The 19,841-nt window shown below is 40.7% G+C and overlaps 1 protein-coding gene across 1 annotated transcript; it reads right to left on the bottom strand.

Annotated features, from left to right (window-relative positions):
• Window positions 1-547: 547 nt before the first annotated feature.
• LOC134100141 (sialate O-acetylesterase-like) lies at window positions 548-19,612 on the bottom strand. Its single transcript, XM_062553212.1, has 10 exons — window positions 19,492-19,612; window positions 12,186-12,344; window positions 7,723-7,886; window positions 7,313-7,451; window positions 6,516-6,684; window positions 6,000-6,085; window positions 5,007-5,140; window positions 4,122-4,276; window positions 3,389-3,575; window positions 548-826 (listed from the first exon to the last, which is right to left on the bottom strand). Exons 1-10 carry the CDS (start codon window positions 19,547-19,549, stop codon window positions 548-550), a joined length of 1,530 nt encoding a protein of 509 aa, XP_062409196.1. The 5' UTR covers window positions 19,550-19,612.
• Window positions 19,613-19,841: the final 229 nt, after the last annotated feature.

The raw sequence follows: 19,841 nt of genomic DNA, 5'->3' as shown, positions 1-19,841 counted from the left end.
ATCACAACCCTCAGCACAACTCTCACACTAAAACCATTTAAACTTTGTGTGTACAGCACAATTCATAATTGATATTTTTTGCAGCTATATATGCCTTAGCAAAATGATAACTTACATTAGTGGCAGAAAAGCACAAGACAACACTCTGTAGAGCACAAGTTGTGACATGGCAAATGTGAAGAGAGGCACAGCTTTAGGACCTCTAGAGGGCAACTCTGAGGCAAATGGGGTATCTCTCTTCACAACCTGGGAAGCAGGTCCCTGTCCACTAGCAGTCTGTATGTGTTTCTTGGTGTTTTAAGCCCCCAATGTTGTCTTTAAGGCAGCGCTGCCTGGAAAGCGCTAGGGTTAGACATGGGTTAAGGTTAGGGTTAGGGTTAGGGTTAGGAGGACTAGATGCCTGCGGTGCCGGCGGTGGCAGCGCTGCTCAGAAGGCGACGTTGGGGGCTTAAAACACTATCGAGCTCTGTATGTGACCTTAGAACAGTCAACTAACAGCATTCAAAGGTGATCAGGTACAAGAAGAATACTAGTAACTATTTCTATGCTACCGCTGCTCCACCCTGTCCACTTTGTGAGTAAGGGCCCAGGACGCAAGGTGCAGGACGAAAGGTGGTGCAGGCAGGACCCTGTCAGCGCTGTAGACGGGGCAGGCCTTAAAGCCACAGGGCCAGTCCTTCCAGGCGTACCGCAGGGAGGCCACATGCTCAGCCGCACAGCCCCCCAGGCTCACAGCCACCGTGGAGGGGTCCTGAGGCACCATGGGGGCAGAGATCCAGAAGATATCCGCAGAACTGCACTGCACCTTTTCCATGGTACAACACACCTAAGCCAGAGACACAGACAGAGGAAAAGTATGTGTGAGGGGTGTGTGTGTATCTGGGGTGGGATCAAGTGTGTGTGGTTTAGTGATGGGGTAAACTCGTGGTTAGAGGAAAACTTTGGAGCAAAAGAGTCTGGTCTGTGGCTGTTTTTTCCAAGTTCACCACAAGTTCATTTACCCACGTTCGTTCACGTGTGTTGAATGTCAGTACACGGTAGCCTAACCTATTTCAGATCAGAGATGGTAATAACTAAGTAACTGAGTGGAAATAAGTGATAGTGTATTTTACGGCCCTGATGCTGTGTATTTTCCTGGAAATTACCTCCTTGTTTTTCAGGTAATTAAACAAAAACAATAAGTAAATCCTGGACTATCATTTCAAGAACTAGATTCATTTTAAATCATTACCATTTTATTAAACTTAAAATGAAAGCTGTTTGCATCACTATTACTTAGAAACTGCAGAGTAATTGCACTGGAAATTGCATAGAAATGACTAGTAATAAGGGGCTACAAAATATTGTTACCATGAAATTACATAAAAATACCATAGAAATTACCACCTTAATTAATACTGTTTACATTGCTATTACCTAGAAACAGCAGAGTAATTGCACTAGAAACTGCATAGAAATTACTGGTAATAAGTGGTAACAAGGGATTGTTACCATGAAATTACATAGAAATTACCATACAATTACCACCTTATTAGCGAGCCGTAATGTAAAGTGTTACCTTATTTTCCCATAGAAAAAATCTCAAGATACCGGATCTCCTTATTTGGGCAAAGATGGTGGCTTTTCTGTAGGCAAACTTCAGAGGTCTATGTGGCCTCACTTAGCACCTGAGATAAATTAAGTCTGAGGGCCAGATGTACTAACGTTTTGCGCCCATTTTAGGCGTAACGAGCACGTAAAAGCATGGCGATAGGGCGCAATGAGGGAAACACGCAGACTGCCTGCCGTGAGAGCTGAAAATGCCTATATGCCATTAACTTTTGTTTGCCTCTCCAAAATCGTATTTTCTCTTTCACGACATAGCCTACACTTCCCAATCTGTTAGACTAGGCATTAAGTCATATCCCAAGTCTACGTGCAGTAAATAGTTCAAGTATTTTTTAAGTGGATTTGTAGAACTACTAGGCATTAGTAGTACTCTGTCCGTCGCTGCTCATTGACATCTCTTTGTATCATGTATGATCGCTAAACTTTGATTCTTTTTAATGTTGCAATATTCAACTGCGCTTGTGGTTCAGCTCTGCATGCGCAATTGGCGTTGTACAGGGGGCGGGGACGGGCGGCACTGACCGCAGTTAACGTAATGAAGTGACAACTTAGTAAATTCCACGCATGCAAAGTACAGCGTTCGCATTCTGTGCATACAAAAACTTGCTATTAACGCTGTCTTAGTACATCTGGTCCTGAGTCTTTAGTCCTTAGTCCTCAGTGTTCACATTGGCTGAATCCAAGTACAGCAGTTAGGGATTATGGGTAAGTGTTAGTTTCTTGTTTATAATGTTTATTTTTTTGTCATTACTCTTTATTGTGTTTTTTTCGGATGTGTATGTCATAGAACAACTGACTGAACAGTCCACAGAAAATGACTTTGAAAGGGAGTTGTCAGGGTTCCCACTATAGAGAAGACCATGATTAAAATACATGGACATTTTAGAGAATACATACACATCTTCATGGGTGCAATGCGAAATTGAATATTTTCTCAATTAGTATTCTTCTGCCCCCTGGGCAGTATCACAAACTTGGGCACTCAGTGCTTATTCGCATTATGTGTCTGCAGAGGCGCTGCTGGAGAAACCCGGGCCCCACAATAATGTTACTATTATTACGGAAGGGTTTCTAACATATGGTGTTAATGGGGAGGGAGCTCTAAATATGCATTTGATAGGATTTTAAAATGAACAATACATTATTGCAATAGTAAACCCAATATCATGTTTTTCCACATTTTTGTGATGTTTTGAAAGATGAATCACACATTTATTAACCATATTTGTAGGTAAATTTCATTGTTTTAAAAGGTGAAAATGTTTCTAATGAAACATTTAAAACCTGAAAATAAGGCAAAATCTTGTTCAAATTACAACGACAAACTGTATTTTAATTTTGGAAAATAACCGTATTTGTATGAAAAAGCAATTTTCTGTTACGTCACAGTATTTTTTTTGGCGCCCCAGCTGCCTTTTTTTCTTTTACAGTGCAGTAGTCCTATGCCATTCTCTATTCCTGTATTAGGAAACCTCTATGCAATGAATGTATAATATATACATAAACTTGTCTAGTCTTACTATACCAGCCACTTTCATATTCTAAACAGAATTCATATCCCTCAAAGATCTAGCCATCCCCCTAACAACAGTGTCTCTTAACTTAACGAGGATCCGCACCCAATTTCAACTCTCAGCCAGGTTTCTGTGCCTCAGAGAAATATCTGCCCTCACCTTACCACTTTGGCCTTTCATCGTGCATGATCTAGAGTGGTCTGATTATATCTATAGGTGCATGTAATGGACTAATCTAACATCTTCCAAGAGTGAAACAGACTTACCTCAAATGTTTTTTTGGCCGGGGTGGCAAAGACATTCTGATCATAAGTGAGTATTAGGTAGGTGCCATTAACATGAACAGAACTTGGGAAGGGACCCTGGTAGGATATACCCTTTTCACCATAGGCAATCGTCCGCGCACCAAGGGTCAATCTGTAGGCCACGTCCTGTTTGAAGCGTGGGTGGATGCTTTCAGGGAACCATGTCAGAGGAAAGAAAATATTCAAATTAATCTGTAAAGGGATTTCTCTCTTTTTGAAAAGTGGGTCACATGGTAAAAAGACAGTTTGGGATCCACCTCAAAAATGGGATCTACCTGAAAATCTCAGAATACACTATGAGCATTTATCTAGAAGGCATGTAATTGACTATGTGCAAGATATGGCAATGCTGTCCTATTCATGGGTTTCATCAGGACCCTTTCCACAGGTCAAGGTTCCACATCTTCTACAGGTTCCACAGGTCAGGTTCCACAGGTTCCACAGGTCAGGTTCCACAATCAATACAAACCCATCAATACAAAATGGATGTGTACCGTAATTTCCCAACTATTACCCGCAGCTTATACATTGATTTTGCACAATTTCTTCAGCTATGAGGTTAAAACACAGGGGCAGTTAATATTGTATTAATGTGGTTTTGTTTCATTTAACTTGCATAAAACACGTGCAGCTTATGCAACTTATACACAATGACGTTTAATACACAGGAAATTACTGTAGTCCATATACTTACGCGCCCCAAGCTGAAGATGCATCGTTTAAATCAAGGGCCACGGCCATGAAGGTCCGCTTCATGCGCTTATTAGGAACGTAGCCAAAGCCAGCTGTCTGATGCCAGCGGATCTCTGGGAAGCCGTCCGGTACATTACCATGCTTATAGGTGCACAGCTGGTAGTGAAACACAGAAGGGTCACACTTTATGTTACATCAGGAGTGTTACAAAAGTGCGGACAAAGGATATTGGGGGAAAATTGAGATGTGTGAAACACATAGCTGACTGTCACTATTTTTGACTGAAATAGTAGCCTATTCAAAAGTGATTTGTTATACAAAAAAGACTCAAATGTTTTGACTAAAACTTGACTAAGATACCTTGAGTTTTCTTTTGACTAAAACGAGACTAAAATTATGAGACTTTTAGTTGACTAAAACTAGACTGACAAAAATGATATTTGAATGACTAAATATGACTAAGACTAAAAAGAACATTTCGTCACATGACTAAGACTACGACTAAATTAAAAATAGGTGACAAAATTAACACTAGTGCGGAGTCACATGAGTTACGGATACTGAGTGGTGTTTCATACTGATATTTATTATGTGTTTTACATGACACCTGCTACGTGTTTTCATGACTGCAATGCAGAGGGGTTTGAGTGATGAAGGAAAGAAACTTCTATTTAAGCAAAACACATACACATACACATACACTGTAAGACATTTTAGTCGCTTCTGAAAATTGAGTACATGAAGCCTATTTGAAAGGTGCTATATGTAACTATACTGTATGGAGACAGAGAGGTTTTCTGAAGGACATGTAATAAAAACTGCCTGTGACAGTGTGCATGTACGTATGTGAAATGCATGCTTGCCATTAAAAAATGTCTACATTCACCTGCACAAATCCAAAGGGGAAGTCTGGGGCAGTCTGGCCCCCTGAGCCCTGGTGGAAAGCCATCCTCCAGTCATCGATCATGCCGGGGAAGGTGCAGTTGTATTTACCACGATTGTAGTAACGGTTGCGCTCACCTAGGAAGGAGAGCGGGAAGATGGGGAAAGGATTTTTGTTATCTTGCTTCCACTGAATAAAGCTTTTTTCGTTTTCTTTTTTTTTTTTCATTTTATCTTCTGTCTATTGAGGTCTCAAAACAATGTAGGATTTCTTTTTTTTACACATTTTCTCTTTTGCTATATGATTTACAGGTTCCTGGTACAAGGGATAGGAAAGAGAAAGAAAGAAAGAAACAATAGAAAAGAAAAACACAAGGATTTCCCATCTGTATCCATAGCTATCCTCATATCATCATACCAGATTTCTTCCCAGTTAAAAGTATTAACAGGAACATTTAGAACATAAAGGAGAGTTTGACGACATTTCTCTAGAAGAAAAGAAAGAAAGGACAAGGACATGCATATACATAGACAGTTACAACAAAACAAAAATACCTAAAACAAAATTTGGTTTTAGGCCTATATGTTCAACGTACCTAGTCCTTTTATACAATTTTCTAGAAAATGTGTCAGTCTGGATTTTGAGGGAGTATAACTTCTCCATAGTATATCATGAACCACATCTAACCATTCTCCTACTATAGACGAGTCTTGTTTAAACCACCTTTTTTCAGTGGAGATTTTCATTGCAGTTTTCATTTAGTCTAGGACTAGGCTTAACCCTTGTGTGGGAAAAGGGAGCCTTTGAGATTAAGCAAGGCCTTGAATGCATTCTGAGTGAGTTCCCTCAATTAAATTGCAATTTTACTTATCACATACTGCACACATCGCACCTGGCATGACTAATACGAGCAGATCTACTGTGCACAATGGTAAAGTCTCCCACAGGACCGTGCTGGACTCCTGTCATGCAGGTGCTGACCATTGCTGCCCTCACCTTGATACCAGATGGCACCTGTGATGGTCATGTTGAGCAGAGGGTGGATCATGGCATTCCACAGCACAGAGTTTTGGTGTGGATAACTTTAACAAAGAGTAACAGCAAAAAAAAAAAAAAAAGTGAGGGGTCAAAATAATGATAAAAATATGAATTGACAGCTAGCCTATTTATTTTCCTCTTGGTTTTGTGTTTGCACATGCAAACATCATATCCCAATTTCAAAACAGTGGCTAAGCCTTTATCCTTGTCTACCGTGTATACACTTTAGGCTATCCAGATTTTTACTGGCAAACACAACTGCATTAAACCAGGATAATGAATGCTAATAAAATATCATGGAAACAAATATCATGGAAACAAGGATATTAATAACCAGGTTTCTTTGTGTTCATGTAAACACCATATCCTGAATATGATCAAGATCAGGATAAGCCTCATGACCGGGATGCCATAGTCCATAAACGCAGTCAATGATGTTACTGCTGAGCTTTTGTATTATTCAGGGATTGTTACCTCTTTGGTGCCTGTGGAATGCCACATTTCTGGAGGGATCTGCTGGAGGACCACACCTCCACAGGTGTCGCTCCCGAGCACGACTCTACCAGGCCGATAGGGTACTGCAAGGTCTGGTACAGGTAACGTCCAAATAGCCAGCAGACCGCGGAATATTTCCGGAGTAATTCTAAGGGTCATACACACACACACACACAAACACAGAGAGAGAGAGAGAGACAGACAGACAGATAGACAGACAGACAGACAGAAGCAGATGCACACACACACACACACACCTCAATTTCTAAGGCTTGACGAGTGTACTCATTGCACCTGTGTGGAGCTTGCCAAAGCTAGGGCCATGTGTCTTCTGCATTCTTCAAATGAATGAATGATCGGTAAGATTTTACCTCGCCAGTGTGTAGAACCATCATATAAATTACCCTAACTTCCTAGGCATACTGTGGGGCTGTGGTTTTGGTCAACAGCGTGTTTGTTTGTTGAAAGTAAAGTCTACTCTTCTGCTTCTTAGGCCATTTACTATTCACACTTCCACTTTCAGTGGAGCATTTGGCCAGAGAAACACATGACAATCATGACACACAAAGAGATCAGTCAGTGGGGCAGACCACAAACTAAACCCATCTACAGCCAAATGAAAACACAGCAGCAGCCCAAGGGTGTGGTGTCATGCAATCAAATCTTAAATTAACCTTCAAACGATCTCTCCTGAGTGGTGCAAGTTCCCCCCACACACACATACACACTTCACAGACTGGAGAGCCACCAGTAATCTGGGTGTGTACGTCACTTACGTGGTGTGGGCACAGACCAACGCACAGCGATTCCAGGCAGGTCTATCAGTTCAACCGAACTCTTCCTCTGAGCAACCTGGAAGAGGCGCACATCTGGGAACTTTGAGGCCAGGGCCATCTCTGCTGAGCTGTTATATATCTAATTTAGCAACAAAGACACATGTTGACAGATTGTTGGTGACATTTTAGGGAGAATAAAAAAAAAAACACCTTTTTGTAGTCACACACCACAACAGACTTTCACCCTCCCCAAAGCCAGCCCACACACACACACACACACATTCAAACACACACCCCAGGGTACAAGGTTGCTCTGAGCCTCTTGTGCAGCAAACATCTCCAGGCCACTCTAACCGCTCTGAACAGAACTGTTGAATAGACCTCATTGCTGCTCATTGCTCATTGCTGACCTGATGAACGGTAAAGACCATGTTGCTCTGTCCCCCACACAGCCACACGTCCCCAAACATCACGTCTGTGATCATGACCTTGCCATCACTCCCACCACTCTCCACAGCGCTCACGTTGTAAGGACCTCCCGCCTTCACAGGATCAAGGGTCACCCTCCATACACCTAGAAGGGAGATCAGAGTTGGGAAAGTTGATGTACACTATATTCGGTGTGTTACTTCATCTTGGGTACAAACAGTACATGTACAGTATACGATACATAGATTACAAAATAGAACCATATGATATTGTAATGTAAACGCTATTGCGTTCTGATGAGTCCTGGAAAATGGAAGTTCTAATGACTGTGACGTTGTCAGCAACATCTAGCTGTAAACCTTGCATATGTAAACAGCAATGTGTCAGCAGCAGACAACTTGTGATTAGATCACCCAAGACGAATTCTAAAACAAATGTAAACAGGCACCGACATGAGTGCGCGGTCACTTTCTGTAACTTGCCCACTCAAGCCAGCACAAAATTATTTAAAGAGACCCTATGCAACATTTTCATAGATCATAAATCGCTTAAGAATCGTTGTTTTGCTTGACTGACCAGTTTTAACGAAAACAGTAATATTTCCTCCCGCCCCCAGTGTCCCTATCCGCTATAATTGCAGCCTTGCAGTTTGTCTAGGAGGCAATCGCTCCTTGTTTACATCTGAAAGTCTGAAACGCGTATGGAACAAGAAGAACCACGCTTGCAATTTCTAAATATATATATACAGCGCCCTCCACAATTATTGGCACCCCTGGTTAAGATGCGTTAAAAGCCTTAAAATAAATAAATGTTTTATTGTAGAAGCATACTCTCACACTGAAAATTGTAGAAAAAATGTAACCTTCAACTCAAGAGAATTTTAAGGTGGGGAAAAAAATCCCTGACTGAGAAATAATTATTCGTCATAAAATCACCTGTTCCACAATTATTGGCACCCCTAACAATTCCTAGGAAATAAATGTAATTAAAGTATTTCTGTCATTTCTGTCATTTCTACAGTAGTTAACAAAGTCAATCGGAGTATGTAGGAACATTTAATTAGTAATTCTTAACATTCTGTTTCCCTGGGCAATATGACGTGACACAGAAGCCATTTCTCTTCAACATGGGAAAGACAAAGGAACACACTGTTCAAGTAAGGCAGATGTGTGTCGACCTTCACAAGTAAGGCAATGGCTATAAGAAAATAGCCACTCGCACACCTGCCCATATCTATGGTCAGAGGAATCGTTAAGAAGTTTAAAACAACTGGAGCAGTGGTAAACAAGCCTGGAAGAGGACGCAAGTTTATTTTCCCACCACGCACAGTGAGGAGGATGGTAAGAGAAATAAAAAAATCTCCAAAACTCACTGTTACAGAATTGCATCAAATGGTTGCATCGTGGGGTCACAAAGTCTCCAAAACAACCATCATGCAGGGAAAAAAACCTTTCTCACTCAAAATCATGAGCACAAACGTCTGGAGCGGTACTGGGCCTTACACTGGGACCGTGTGCTTTGGTCAGATGAGACAAAGTTAGAGCTTTTTGGCAACAAACACTCTAAGTGGGTCTGGCGTAACAAAAAGATGAGTATGCAGAACAGCACCTCATGTCCACTGTGAAGTATGGGGGAGGATCGGTGATGCTGTGGGCCTGTTTCTCTTCCAAAGGGCCTGGGGACCTTGTTAGGGTGCATGTCATCATGAATGCTTTGAAATACCAGGACATTTTAAATCAAAATCTGGTGGCTCTCTGCGAAAGCTGAAGATGGGTCGTCACTGGGTCTTTCAGCAAGATAATGACCCTAAACATATGGCCAAGTCTACACAGAAATGGTTCACCAGACACCGTATCAAGCTCCTACCATGGCCATCTCAGTTCCCAGACCTCAACCCCATTGAAAACCTGTGGGGTGAGTTGAAGAGGAGAGTGCAGAGGAGAAAACCCAGGTCGTTGGATGATTTGGAGATTTTGTGCAAAGAGGAATGGTCGAAGATCCCTCTTTCTGTTTTCTCTAATCTTGTGAAACATTATAAGACAAGATTAGGTGCTGTTTTATTAGCAAAAGGGGGTTGTACAAAGCATTAACATCAGGGGTGCCAATAATTGTGGCACACATGATTTGATGTAAAATAATTATTTCTTAATGTGGGATTTTTTTCCTTCTAAATAAATGCACTTGTATTAAAGGTTGGATTTTACGGGGGGTTTTTTTCATTGTGGTCCTATATTATTTGGAAAAAAAAATGAATTTATTAGAAGCTAAAGAACACATCTTAACCAGGGGTGCCAATAATGGAGGGCACTGTATAGCCTATATATGTCTAAATATGCACGCTAAAGCTGTAGGGGAAGCTCTGCAGAGAAATATGCAAGCATAAAACGAGTGAAAATGAAAAGCAAAACCGAAAACGGAGATGAAATCGCCAATCCTGCATAGGTTCTCTTTAACTGCCATAAACATCTGATAGCCATGGATTTCTAAAAATGGATTTCTAAATTGCAACCTACTGTATCAGCGGTGGTGTGCGGGGTTGTATTAAAAACAACGGATCAACGAAAGTGAAGTACTCAGGTCGCTGTGTATATAGTCTGGAACCAATCACATCATTAACACAAACAAACAATTGTGTCCTGTTTAATGGTCCACACTTTTTTTTACAGGAATAACCTTTACAAATTACTTAAATATATTCATATATAATTTTGTACTGTATGATCATTTTTGTAGGCTAAATTTTTGTTTTGTAACCATGGGTCATTTTAGATAATGTGGTTTCTCGAATGCAATTGAGCAGTTAGTCCACACTTCATCAACCCACAAACATGACACCTATTTCTGTCAAGGGAGACGCTCTAAAAGGTTTTGAGTGTAACGCAGTAAACACAGGTATAATTTAGTGAATATAAAGGTGAAGATATATGTGATACTGGACCAGCAGGTAAAACGGGCCATGAGAGTGCCTCTGGCATCGCCAGATAGATTGGGTAAACCCACCCAGCCCGATCAGTCAGTGATGGATTTCGCCCTGCAGCTCATTAGTGGGCTTGCTGCAAAGCAAGGCCCACTATTGTTCTTCTTAAAGGTCCCAGAGAATGGAAATATTTTTTTTCTTGGTTTTCATGAATTATGAGAGGTTGTGCATAAACAAAGAGCTATCATGAACATGAGGCATGGTTGTGCCCTCCTTCACATGGAAATCTTGATCTTAGAAATAGACACTAAAAAACGGGCGATTCAGCAAAACTGCTTGCTTGTGATGTCAGACCTCGCAAAGCCATTGAAGTTCAATTGGGGTTGCCAAAGAGGGCGCCATTTAGTCAAACAGACCATTTCAATACCCAGCCTAAATATATGGTTTTAATTAGTCTTGTAAAATTGCAATTGAGTTTATTTTTTTAAATCAAAGTTGAATATATACTATTTTAACATCAGAGAACACAGTGCAATACTCAATTCATCCATTCTCTGGGACCTTTAAGTTTTATTAGTGGCCTTGCTGCAAGGCAAGCCCATCTATTGTTCTTCTAAAGGTTGTCGACAGAAGGCAGGTGTGCAGGTTTCTATGGTTGCGCATTGCTGTCACACTAAAACAAAATTTCAATATTTGTTTTTATTTAATAATAAAAAAATAAATAAAAGCAGTATCAAGTAATAACGTGAATGTTTCAACAAAGTTTCAATCTTTAAACAAGATAATTATCATGTTGCCTACATAAAATTATCATGCTATTTCAGAATAATGATATTTTCACAGATATTTACAAAGGTGTTTGTTGATATATTATTCCTAACCTGATGACATTTTGTTCTTAAAAGCATGGCAAAAATTGATGATTTTTTTGACAGTAGCCTATATTCCGCTTTACAGGACAACAGATATCCATAAATCCCTCTGTAATTTTTCTCCCATCTGATATGTTAACACAATGAAAAGAATCATTTTTAACCTGTCTTTATCCAAAGCTCTTTATCCAAAGTGTTTTAAAATGCATGCAAATTAGAGCATATTTAATTAGTGGCTGATTTGTATATTTAAACATTAAATTACAGAAAACTTGTACTACAGTTTTTTCTCATGTTAATGTAAGTAATCAACTGGGGAAGTTTTATAGTTATATCTGCTATTACATTTTTACCCTATTCACCTGTAGCATTTTTACCCTATTCACCTTACAGTGAAATATACAATATCAGAAAAATAGGGCTAAAACAGGTTAAAAAAATGGAGACATCATTTTTCTTCATGTTCAATGACCACTGAACACAGTCCAACCACTCTCCAAAATTAACATTTCATTTCCACGGAAACCACATAGGCCCCCTGACTACTAGCTCTGTTTGCAGCCTTAACATCCAGCGCTTGTTTAGGCTACTGTTTAGTCTCACCTGCTGGCCATGAACCTTGGTGGATGGGGGACAGAGCGACAAGGCTACTCACCATCTCTTACAGTACTCCTGTAAGTGTTTCTGCTGGACAGCCCAGACAGACTGACTACAACAGTCATGGTCTTTGTCCCATAGCCCCATACCACGGCTCTCTCTGGGGCCTTATGTAGAACCATGTGGTCACCATAATACGATGCAAAACGAAGTGCACCTGGAGGAAAAAAATGCGTTAGTGATGATGCAAACGCAGTGATATCACAAACTACTTACTGCTTGTTGTCTATGGGGACTATTTTCAGATATCAGTGCCCATGGTACGTTTGCAACTTCCCTTGATTATTACGCCAGATGAGAGTGTAGTTCCATGTCAAATCAGCCTAGAAAAACGCCAGGTTTCATTTTCAGTTGGTCTTATTGCACTTTCTAACTTGAGAGGAGACATGTTTTAAATGGGAAAATGACCAGAAATCTTAGTCACTTTTACAGATGAAGCTAGCAGGCGAGAAGCTAATGGTCTAATCTGATTCAATGATCTATGCTAGTCTGAAGCTAAAAGTTGTATCGCCAGACTCACAGAATGGCTGGATGAACGGGAACAAGGTAAATATCGATTGTTTTGCTCGAGGGGAGGTGGGAAATTAGCTTATTTCCAAAAATGGCGGAATATCCCTTTAAGTCTTTCCTCCTTATTACCAAATACAATGACTTCGGTTTTTTCTTTGTTCAGCTGAAGAAAATGTTGAGATATCCAAGTGTTGATTTGTTCCATACACTGACACAGAGAATCAAGGGGACCATAGTCGTTAGGAGACAGAGCTAAGTAGATTTGTGTGTCATCTGCATAGCTATGATATGAAATCAAATTATTTTGGATGATTTGTCCAAGTGGGAGCATGTAGGTTGAATAATAGTGGCCCCAAGATCGACCCCTGGGGAACACCACAGGTCAAGGACGTTGGTGTTGAGGTACAGTTGCCGATGACAACAAAGAAGCTCCTCTCTTGTAGATATGATTTGAGCCAGTTGGTAACTATGCCTGTAAATCCAACCCAGTGTTCTAGTCTATGTAGTAAAATATTGTGGTCAACAGTGTCAAATGCTGCACTAAGGTCCAGTAGCACTAGGACTGATGTTTTACCAGAATCTGTGTTGAGACGTATGTAATTGAAAACCTTAATGAGAGCTGTTTCAGTGCTGTGATTTGCCCAAAAACCAGACTGAAAGTAATCAAAATACCCATTGGATGTTAAGAAGGTGGTTAGTTGATTAAAGACTACTTTTTCAATAATTTTGCCAATAAAAGGTAGATTTGATATGGGCCTGTAATTGTTTAGCTTGAGGCATCTAGGCCTAGGTTATTCTTCTTGAGCAGTGGCTTTACAACAGCTGTCTTTAGGGACTTTGGAAAAGTGCCAGACAGCAGTGATGCATTTACAATGTGAAGGACATCTGCGGCTATAAGGTGAAAAACAGTTTTGAAGAAATTTCTAGGCAGGGTGTCTAAGACACACGTGGAGGAGCTGAAAATCTGTACCGTTTTTTCAAGTGTTTCGTAGTCTATCAAATTGAACTCTGACATCAAGTTAAGTTTCCCTCTATTTGTATTTGAAGTTCCGGGTGTTGAATGAGTAATTTAGCAGATATATTGAGTCTGATTTTGTCAATTTTACCTTTTAAAAAGATGAAAACTCATTGCATTTATTAGTTGAGAGAAGTTCGGGTGCTAACTGTGAGGGAGGATTTGTTAACTTATCTACAGTGGAAAATAAAACACGAGTGTTATTTGAACTTCTACTGATGATGTTAGAAAATAATGATTGTCTTGCTTTGCATATTTCAGATATGTGCCGAGCATCTCTTTATGGATTTCATAGTGGATCTGAAGTTTGTATTTACGCCATTTTCTTTCCGTGTTCCTACACGCAGGATTCCATGGCGCATTCTGTTTCTCCTTAACTTTCTTGAATTTCAATGGAGCAATGTCATCCATAATGTTTGCCATTTTTGCATTAAAGTGATCCAATAAGTCTACCGAGTCTGACAGATTACCAGAGACACTTATATATGCTTTAAAAAGACTTTGAGATTACTTGACGTCTGTGAGAGTGCTTGCTCAAAAAGAACACTTGTCTGTTCATTTATGACTCATTTTTATGTCTCATGTTCATTTTTACCAACATACTGTAGATCTGTTCTGACTGTGTGGGGACATTAGGCCTATTCGGACGGGATTAGTTTTATGGGGGGACGTACAGTAATGCAGGTTTATCATATGACCTCTGTAATATAAATGTCCAATTCGGACGGGACTAGACATCTCTGTCATTTTACTTGACATGGGAGGAGTAACTACGTTTACGTTCTGCCGTCACATCTTCGTCGCTGTGCACGTGATACTTTGCGTCAGGTAGGGGAGAGCCGGGTCGATTGAAACGTGGGACGAAAGTAACACAGCGATTTCCTCGAAAACCATGCACATCTGAAATGTCATATGTCGTCAGTTTGTTCAACACACAAGACTTGCCAACCACGGGAAATCTCGTGCCATGACGTCATCGAATTCCAACGTTATCCCCGCAAACCTGTTTTTGACACCGGCAAGTAAAATCTTATGTGCGGTAATTTTTTTGTGATCACAACTCGTGTTTATCGTTTCATGCAATGATCACATGACCATACGAGAGATGAGTCATTACTTAAACATGTCTGAAAGTGTTAAATGTCAGCATTTTGAGGTTTAGAAGCAAAATATGTTTAAGTGTTAGTTAGCACTGTCGGGACGATTGAAACAGTTGTTTCAATCGTCCCGAACTATCAATGCAAAAAAAAATAAAATGTTTCAAAATAAAAGAGGAAGATCAATTGTGAATCCCTCAACAAGGCTTACAACGGGAAATAAGTAAATTAGATGGAAATGTAGTCATCAGCATGGTATAAAATGAAGAAATGTGAGTTTAATCGAAACGCGTATCTCGACATTGACGCACACGGAAAAATACATTTTTTGACCTACTTATATTTTGAAGAATCAGGTGAAATTTTAGCCATGACAAGTACAGAAGTATGTTGTTAGGTATGTTTCATAAAAACTAGAGTAAAGTCAATGGTTTCTGTTTACAATATGCTGTTTCATTCGTCCCGCACATGTGTTTCAATTGACCCGACTGGGTGGGTCAATTGAAACAAATGACAACTTACGTTCAAAGTTAAAAAACAACGCGATCACTCAAGGTGTATATGAAATTACACTGGTAACTAAGAGAGGACACATGTGAGTTGTTGATCATATGACAACATTATTTGTATCCCTTTCACCTGTTTTGAAAAAGACGTTAAACTGAAAAGTGTTTCAATTGACCCTGCTCTCCCCTACGTGCGGCATTTTCAGATTTGAAAGACTACAAGTTGGTTAAACTAGCAAACGTTAGCTTTATGTTATGCCATAAGTAGTTTGAAATGGCTAACAATATCAAGCTAATAGGCAAACTAGCTAACGTCCTATTAGGAGCTACACAGCATGTCATGTTTTCATTCAGACTATGGTGGAATTGTTTTCCAATCAGGATGTGACGAAATAGAGCTCCCCAGTCCCGCCCACAGCCTTGTCCGGAAGTAAAAATCCAATACAATTTCTCCATTGACAATTGGAGAATAAGCCATAACATCGTAACCGTCCATGGTAGACTTAAAACCAGCTACGATGTGACTAAGCGATTATACCTGCTCATATAGATGTCAAAAGTTAATGGGGGCATCAACCTTGTTTTGAGAAAACAATGCTTTATTCACGATTTAACGAGAGAGTACTACACTACCCGACACCCTAACGTGTAAAACTGGTGAAAGCAGAGCCTTTGATTGGTAGAGATCGCCGTTGCCATGGCAATGCCAAACAAACTGTACTCAGCTTTTCCCGCGCCTATCGTCCAGCTCTTTAGGTCTATGGATTTCTCAGTTCCGAATGGTCCAGCTTCGTCTCGCTGGAACTTCAAAACTTAAAATGGCTGCAGGGCTGATCAGGACCGATGTGTGGTCTTCTGAAAAATAACGGTTTTCTCATCTTGAAGGTTGAATTTACTCAATGGAAACGGTAGGAAGTAATCATCTTCTTTTCTCAGATTAATATGGAACCATGTTAAACTATCTATAGGCTGCAAATGTTGGAAATGTGTGTACGTTTGCAAAGCATCCTGGGATTTGAGTTCTCTATCTCGGAATTTAAGATATGTACACAGTCTTGTACCTTTCGCTTTTTTTACATTTTCTGTTCATTTTTTCACTCGAAATTATAAGTTATATGCTTATGAGTCACATCGTAGCTGGTTAGCCTAAGGCATGGTCTAAAACTCTTTATATCCGAATTTTTCCAGAAGTCAATGGGAGAAATGAATGAGAATTTTACTTCCGGACAAGCACCTCTCTCGGAGGAGGGGCGGGACTGGGGAGCTCTATATTACAGACATCTTTACAGAGGGTCGCGTTCGCACGGGATTAATATTAGTACCTAAGGTAATTTCTCCGGACCGTTTTACGGAAGGTAAAAGTGTCTGTAAATGTCACCGACATACTCCGTTATGTTTACTGACATGGCGCGTCCGGACAGGACTACATTACCTGGTAATTATTACTTTACCTGATGTCACCCCATAAAACTAATCCCGTCCGAATAGGCATAGACACATCAAAGAACACGCAGAAATGATCGGATAACGCCAGGTCTTTAACAGCTGTAGAAACATTAGGAGACCCTTTGTGATAACAAGGTCAAGTGTATGGCCTAGAGAGTGTTGGCTCCTGTATATGCTGTGTTAGGGAGAAAGTATCGATTATTGCAATGAATTCCTTGGCATAATTGTTTTCAGGATTATCCACATGCAGGTTTAGATCCCCTGATATGATAAGACAGTCAAACTCTATGCAAATCAGTGATAGCAGTTCACCTAACTCTTCAAGAAAGACTTGGAGGCCTGTAAATAGTCAGTAATAAAATCTGAGGAGAAGACTTAATGCTTGTCTGATGACTGATTGTACTGAAAGGATGCCTTGAAAATTGTCGCTATCCCCCCTCCTCTTTTATTTGCTCTGGTAGCACTCAAAAAACTGAAATTTGGGGGAGCTGATTCGATTAGGGTAGCAGCACTGTTTGCTTGGTCTAACCATGTCTCGGTTAAAAGTAAAAAATCAAGGTTGTGTGTGCAAATAAGATCATTAATTAAGAATGATTTCTTTGAAAGAGATCTGATATTTAGGAGCGCTAGTTTTGCTGTAAGGATTGGGGAGCTATGATCCACTGGGGAAATCTGAGGCTGTAGTGGTACGGGTAGGAGATTTGACTGGTTTACCCTGTAGGCTCGATGTGCTTGTCTTGTATTACTTGTCAAAACAGGAATAGAGAATGAGATAGGCTTACCGGGTCCCGGCATGTTCTCAAAAGTACTATCACTATACCATTTCTATTGCAGGGACCCTCAGAACATCACACAAAACTCTCATAGGCATCATATAATTGTCCAGTGCAGCTGCCATCAGTATTTACCAGCTGAGAATATGAACTAGGGTGTGGAGGTGCACTGTATGCGCTTCAGTGCTAAAGGTCTCGGGCTGCTAAAAATCTGCCTGGCTATTGGTAGGAGTCTCTCCATTTTTGCCGGGAACATCATATGCTTGGATGGGGATGGTGATGGGTATGTAGGAGTTTATGGTGGGGTGGTTACTGGGTGTGAGTGGTGATGTGAAATCTGGTCCAGAGTCTCCATCTGCCTGCTGAGGTCCTGGGATGTTGTTGTCCATCTGAGGTCCTTGGTTGTTTCTTTGCTTTCAGCAAGTGTTCCAGTGTATTCCATGTTGTTGTGGCTTTGTGGTGGCAAGGAGTCAGAGGTGGGGAGGGGCACTGGTACATGACCCTTCCTTCCTGATAGCCAGCAGCTTTGATAGGTGCCATCTCCTCCTGCCCATTACATCCATTTATTTGCTGAGATTGCGCAGAGTTTGACGCCAGTGATTGACTATGAATCATTTCAGAAGTACCCACCTTATCAGGTCCAGTGGACATGGCAGGGCATTGTTGTTCTGGTTGTTTATGTTTCTCCAAGGTCTGCATGTTGATGTCCTCAGTTTGTTCCGTCTGTGTGGCTAGTGAGCACTTATCAGAGGCTTGGCTCAAGGTTGGCAGAAAAAATGTTGGGTGCGAGAGAGAGAGGTGATAGTTTTGGGTTAAGATCTTGGCCCCAGTCCAACTCAGCTCTGTGCTCTTTGGTCTGAAATATTCCCTGTGATTCCAGAAAAGGTTGAAATTGTCAATAAAATTCATCCCAATTGAAAAGCATGTGTTCAGGTGCCAGGTGTTCAAACTGAATAGTCTGGTAAAAACAAAGCTTCCCTCTGCTGGGAGTGGGCCACTGATGAAAGTTTGTAATCCAAGCCCAAATAGGGCAGTGAAAAGTTCCTTGAAATCTTCTTGGACATACAGTTGTTCTTTGTAAATGTCATTTGCACCAACATGCACAATAATGCACTTGATAGTTGCATATTTTGACACCAGTTCTGTCAGTTTGTTTTTTGTGTCAGACACTGAAACATTTGTGAAACAACATACAACCATCCTTTCCTCATTTAAAAGTCTCACATCTGAGTCGCCTAGAACGAGGGTTGTGGGATGAACAGGTGCCGAGTGTTGCTTCTTGTTTGTGCCCGTCTTTCTATTGTTGTGGTTTGATCGCTGCCTGTTTTGAGTTTTTTCCCTGGGAAATTCCTCTCTCACATCCTGGGGGCATTCAAATCTGTTTCATAGTTTTAGGGGCTCTGGGTCTCCCCTAGGACCACAGGCCCTATTGCAGTTGATCTATCTGTATTTCTGTATTTTCTCACTTCATGAGATGTCTCTCGTGTTCATCCGTCTTTGATGAAAGGGCATCAATCTTTGATTCCAAAGCAGAAATCCACTGTTCTAGCTCAGCACATTTTCTACATGATCTCCTGCGTCTCGGGCCGGAGGAGTGCATGTTGTTCAATCCAACTTCAAGGTGACACTTGCCGTTTAAAGTAAAAATTAACTAGCCTGCTAAAGTTGCACTGTCTTTACTAACCTAGTTTGCAGGCTACTACAAAAGACTACAATCTTTCAAGAATCTTTCCCAAATCTTGTCAAGTCTGTCTGTGTAAGGTAGAATAGGCTTTAGCAGCAATATCATTTCAACAACAAAATTACGTGAGCAGGCCTATATTTGCAGTTTTGGGTTGTTTTGATGAGTCATCAGACTTTGCTATGATCAAATAGCCTACATCGTTCAGCTACACACCTGTTGGTTTACTTTTGCATAATAGCTTACCATCTAACTTTCACATTCAAGGCTACTCACCAGAGACAGCTGTTAAAACGCTGATGAAGCACACACACCCAGACCATATTGACCGCATCGTGGACTCTGTTGGTCATTTGTTGAATCATAGCCTAATCCGGATACTTTCTAGATAATGTAGTCCGTGCACAGCCTGGAGTAGTTAGCCTGACTACGTCATACTCAATTCTTATCAGAATTTGAGTCTGAAACGTCTCCATTCAACCGTGATTATATGGGGCGTGATTCAACCGATACAGGGCAGGGGGGAAAGCTCTGAGGGGTATTCCACAAAGCCGGTTTTATCACAAAACCGGGTAAGTTAGCCCAGGGTTTGCGGTAACCCTAGGTTTTCCGTTCCAAAATGAACA

This window comes from Sardina pilchardus, chromosome 13, assembly GCF_963854185.1.
Source record: "Sardina pilchardus chromosome 13, fSarPil1.1, whole genome shotgun sequence".
NCBI lineage: Eukaryota > Metazoa > Chordata > Actinopteri > Clupeiformes > Clupeidae > Sardina > Sardina pilchardus.
Note: the sequence above shows the minus strand (reverse complement) of the source record. Positions and strands in the feature narration are given on the sequence as shown.

Excerpts from the sequence above, each read along its gene's own strand:
- LOC134100141 (XM_062553212.1), bottom strand. The coding sequence starts at position 19,549 with ATGCGGTCAATATGGTCTGGGTGTGTGTGCTTCATCAGCGTTTTAACA. Across the intron at positions 7,452-7,722 it reads TGGTCTTTACCGTTCATCAG|ATATATAACAGCTCAGCAGA; the intron begins GTCAGCAATGAG and ends TTGCTAAATTAG. Across the intron at positions 5,141-5,999 it reads AGGTGCCATCTGGTATCAAG|GTGAGCGCAACCGTTACTAC; the intron begins GTGAGGGCAGCA and ends TCTCCTTCCTAG.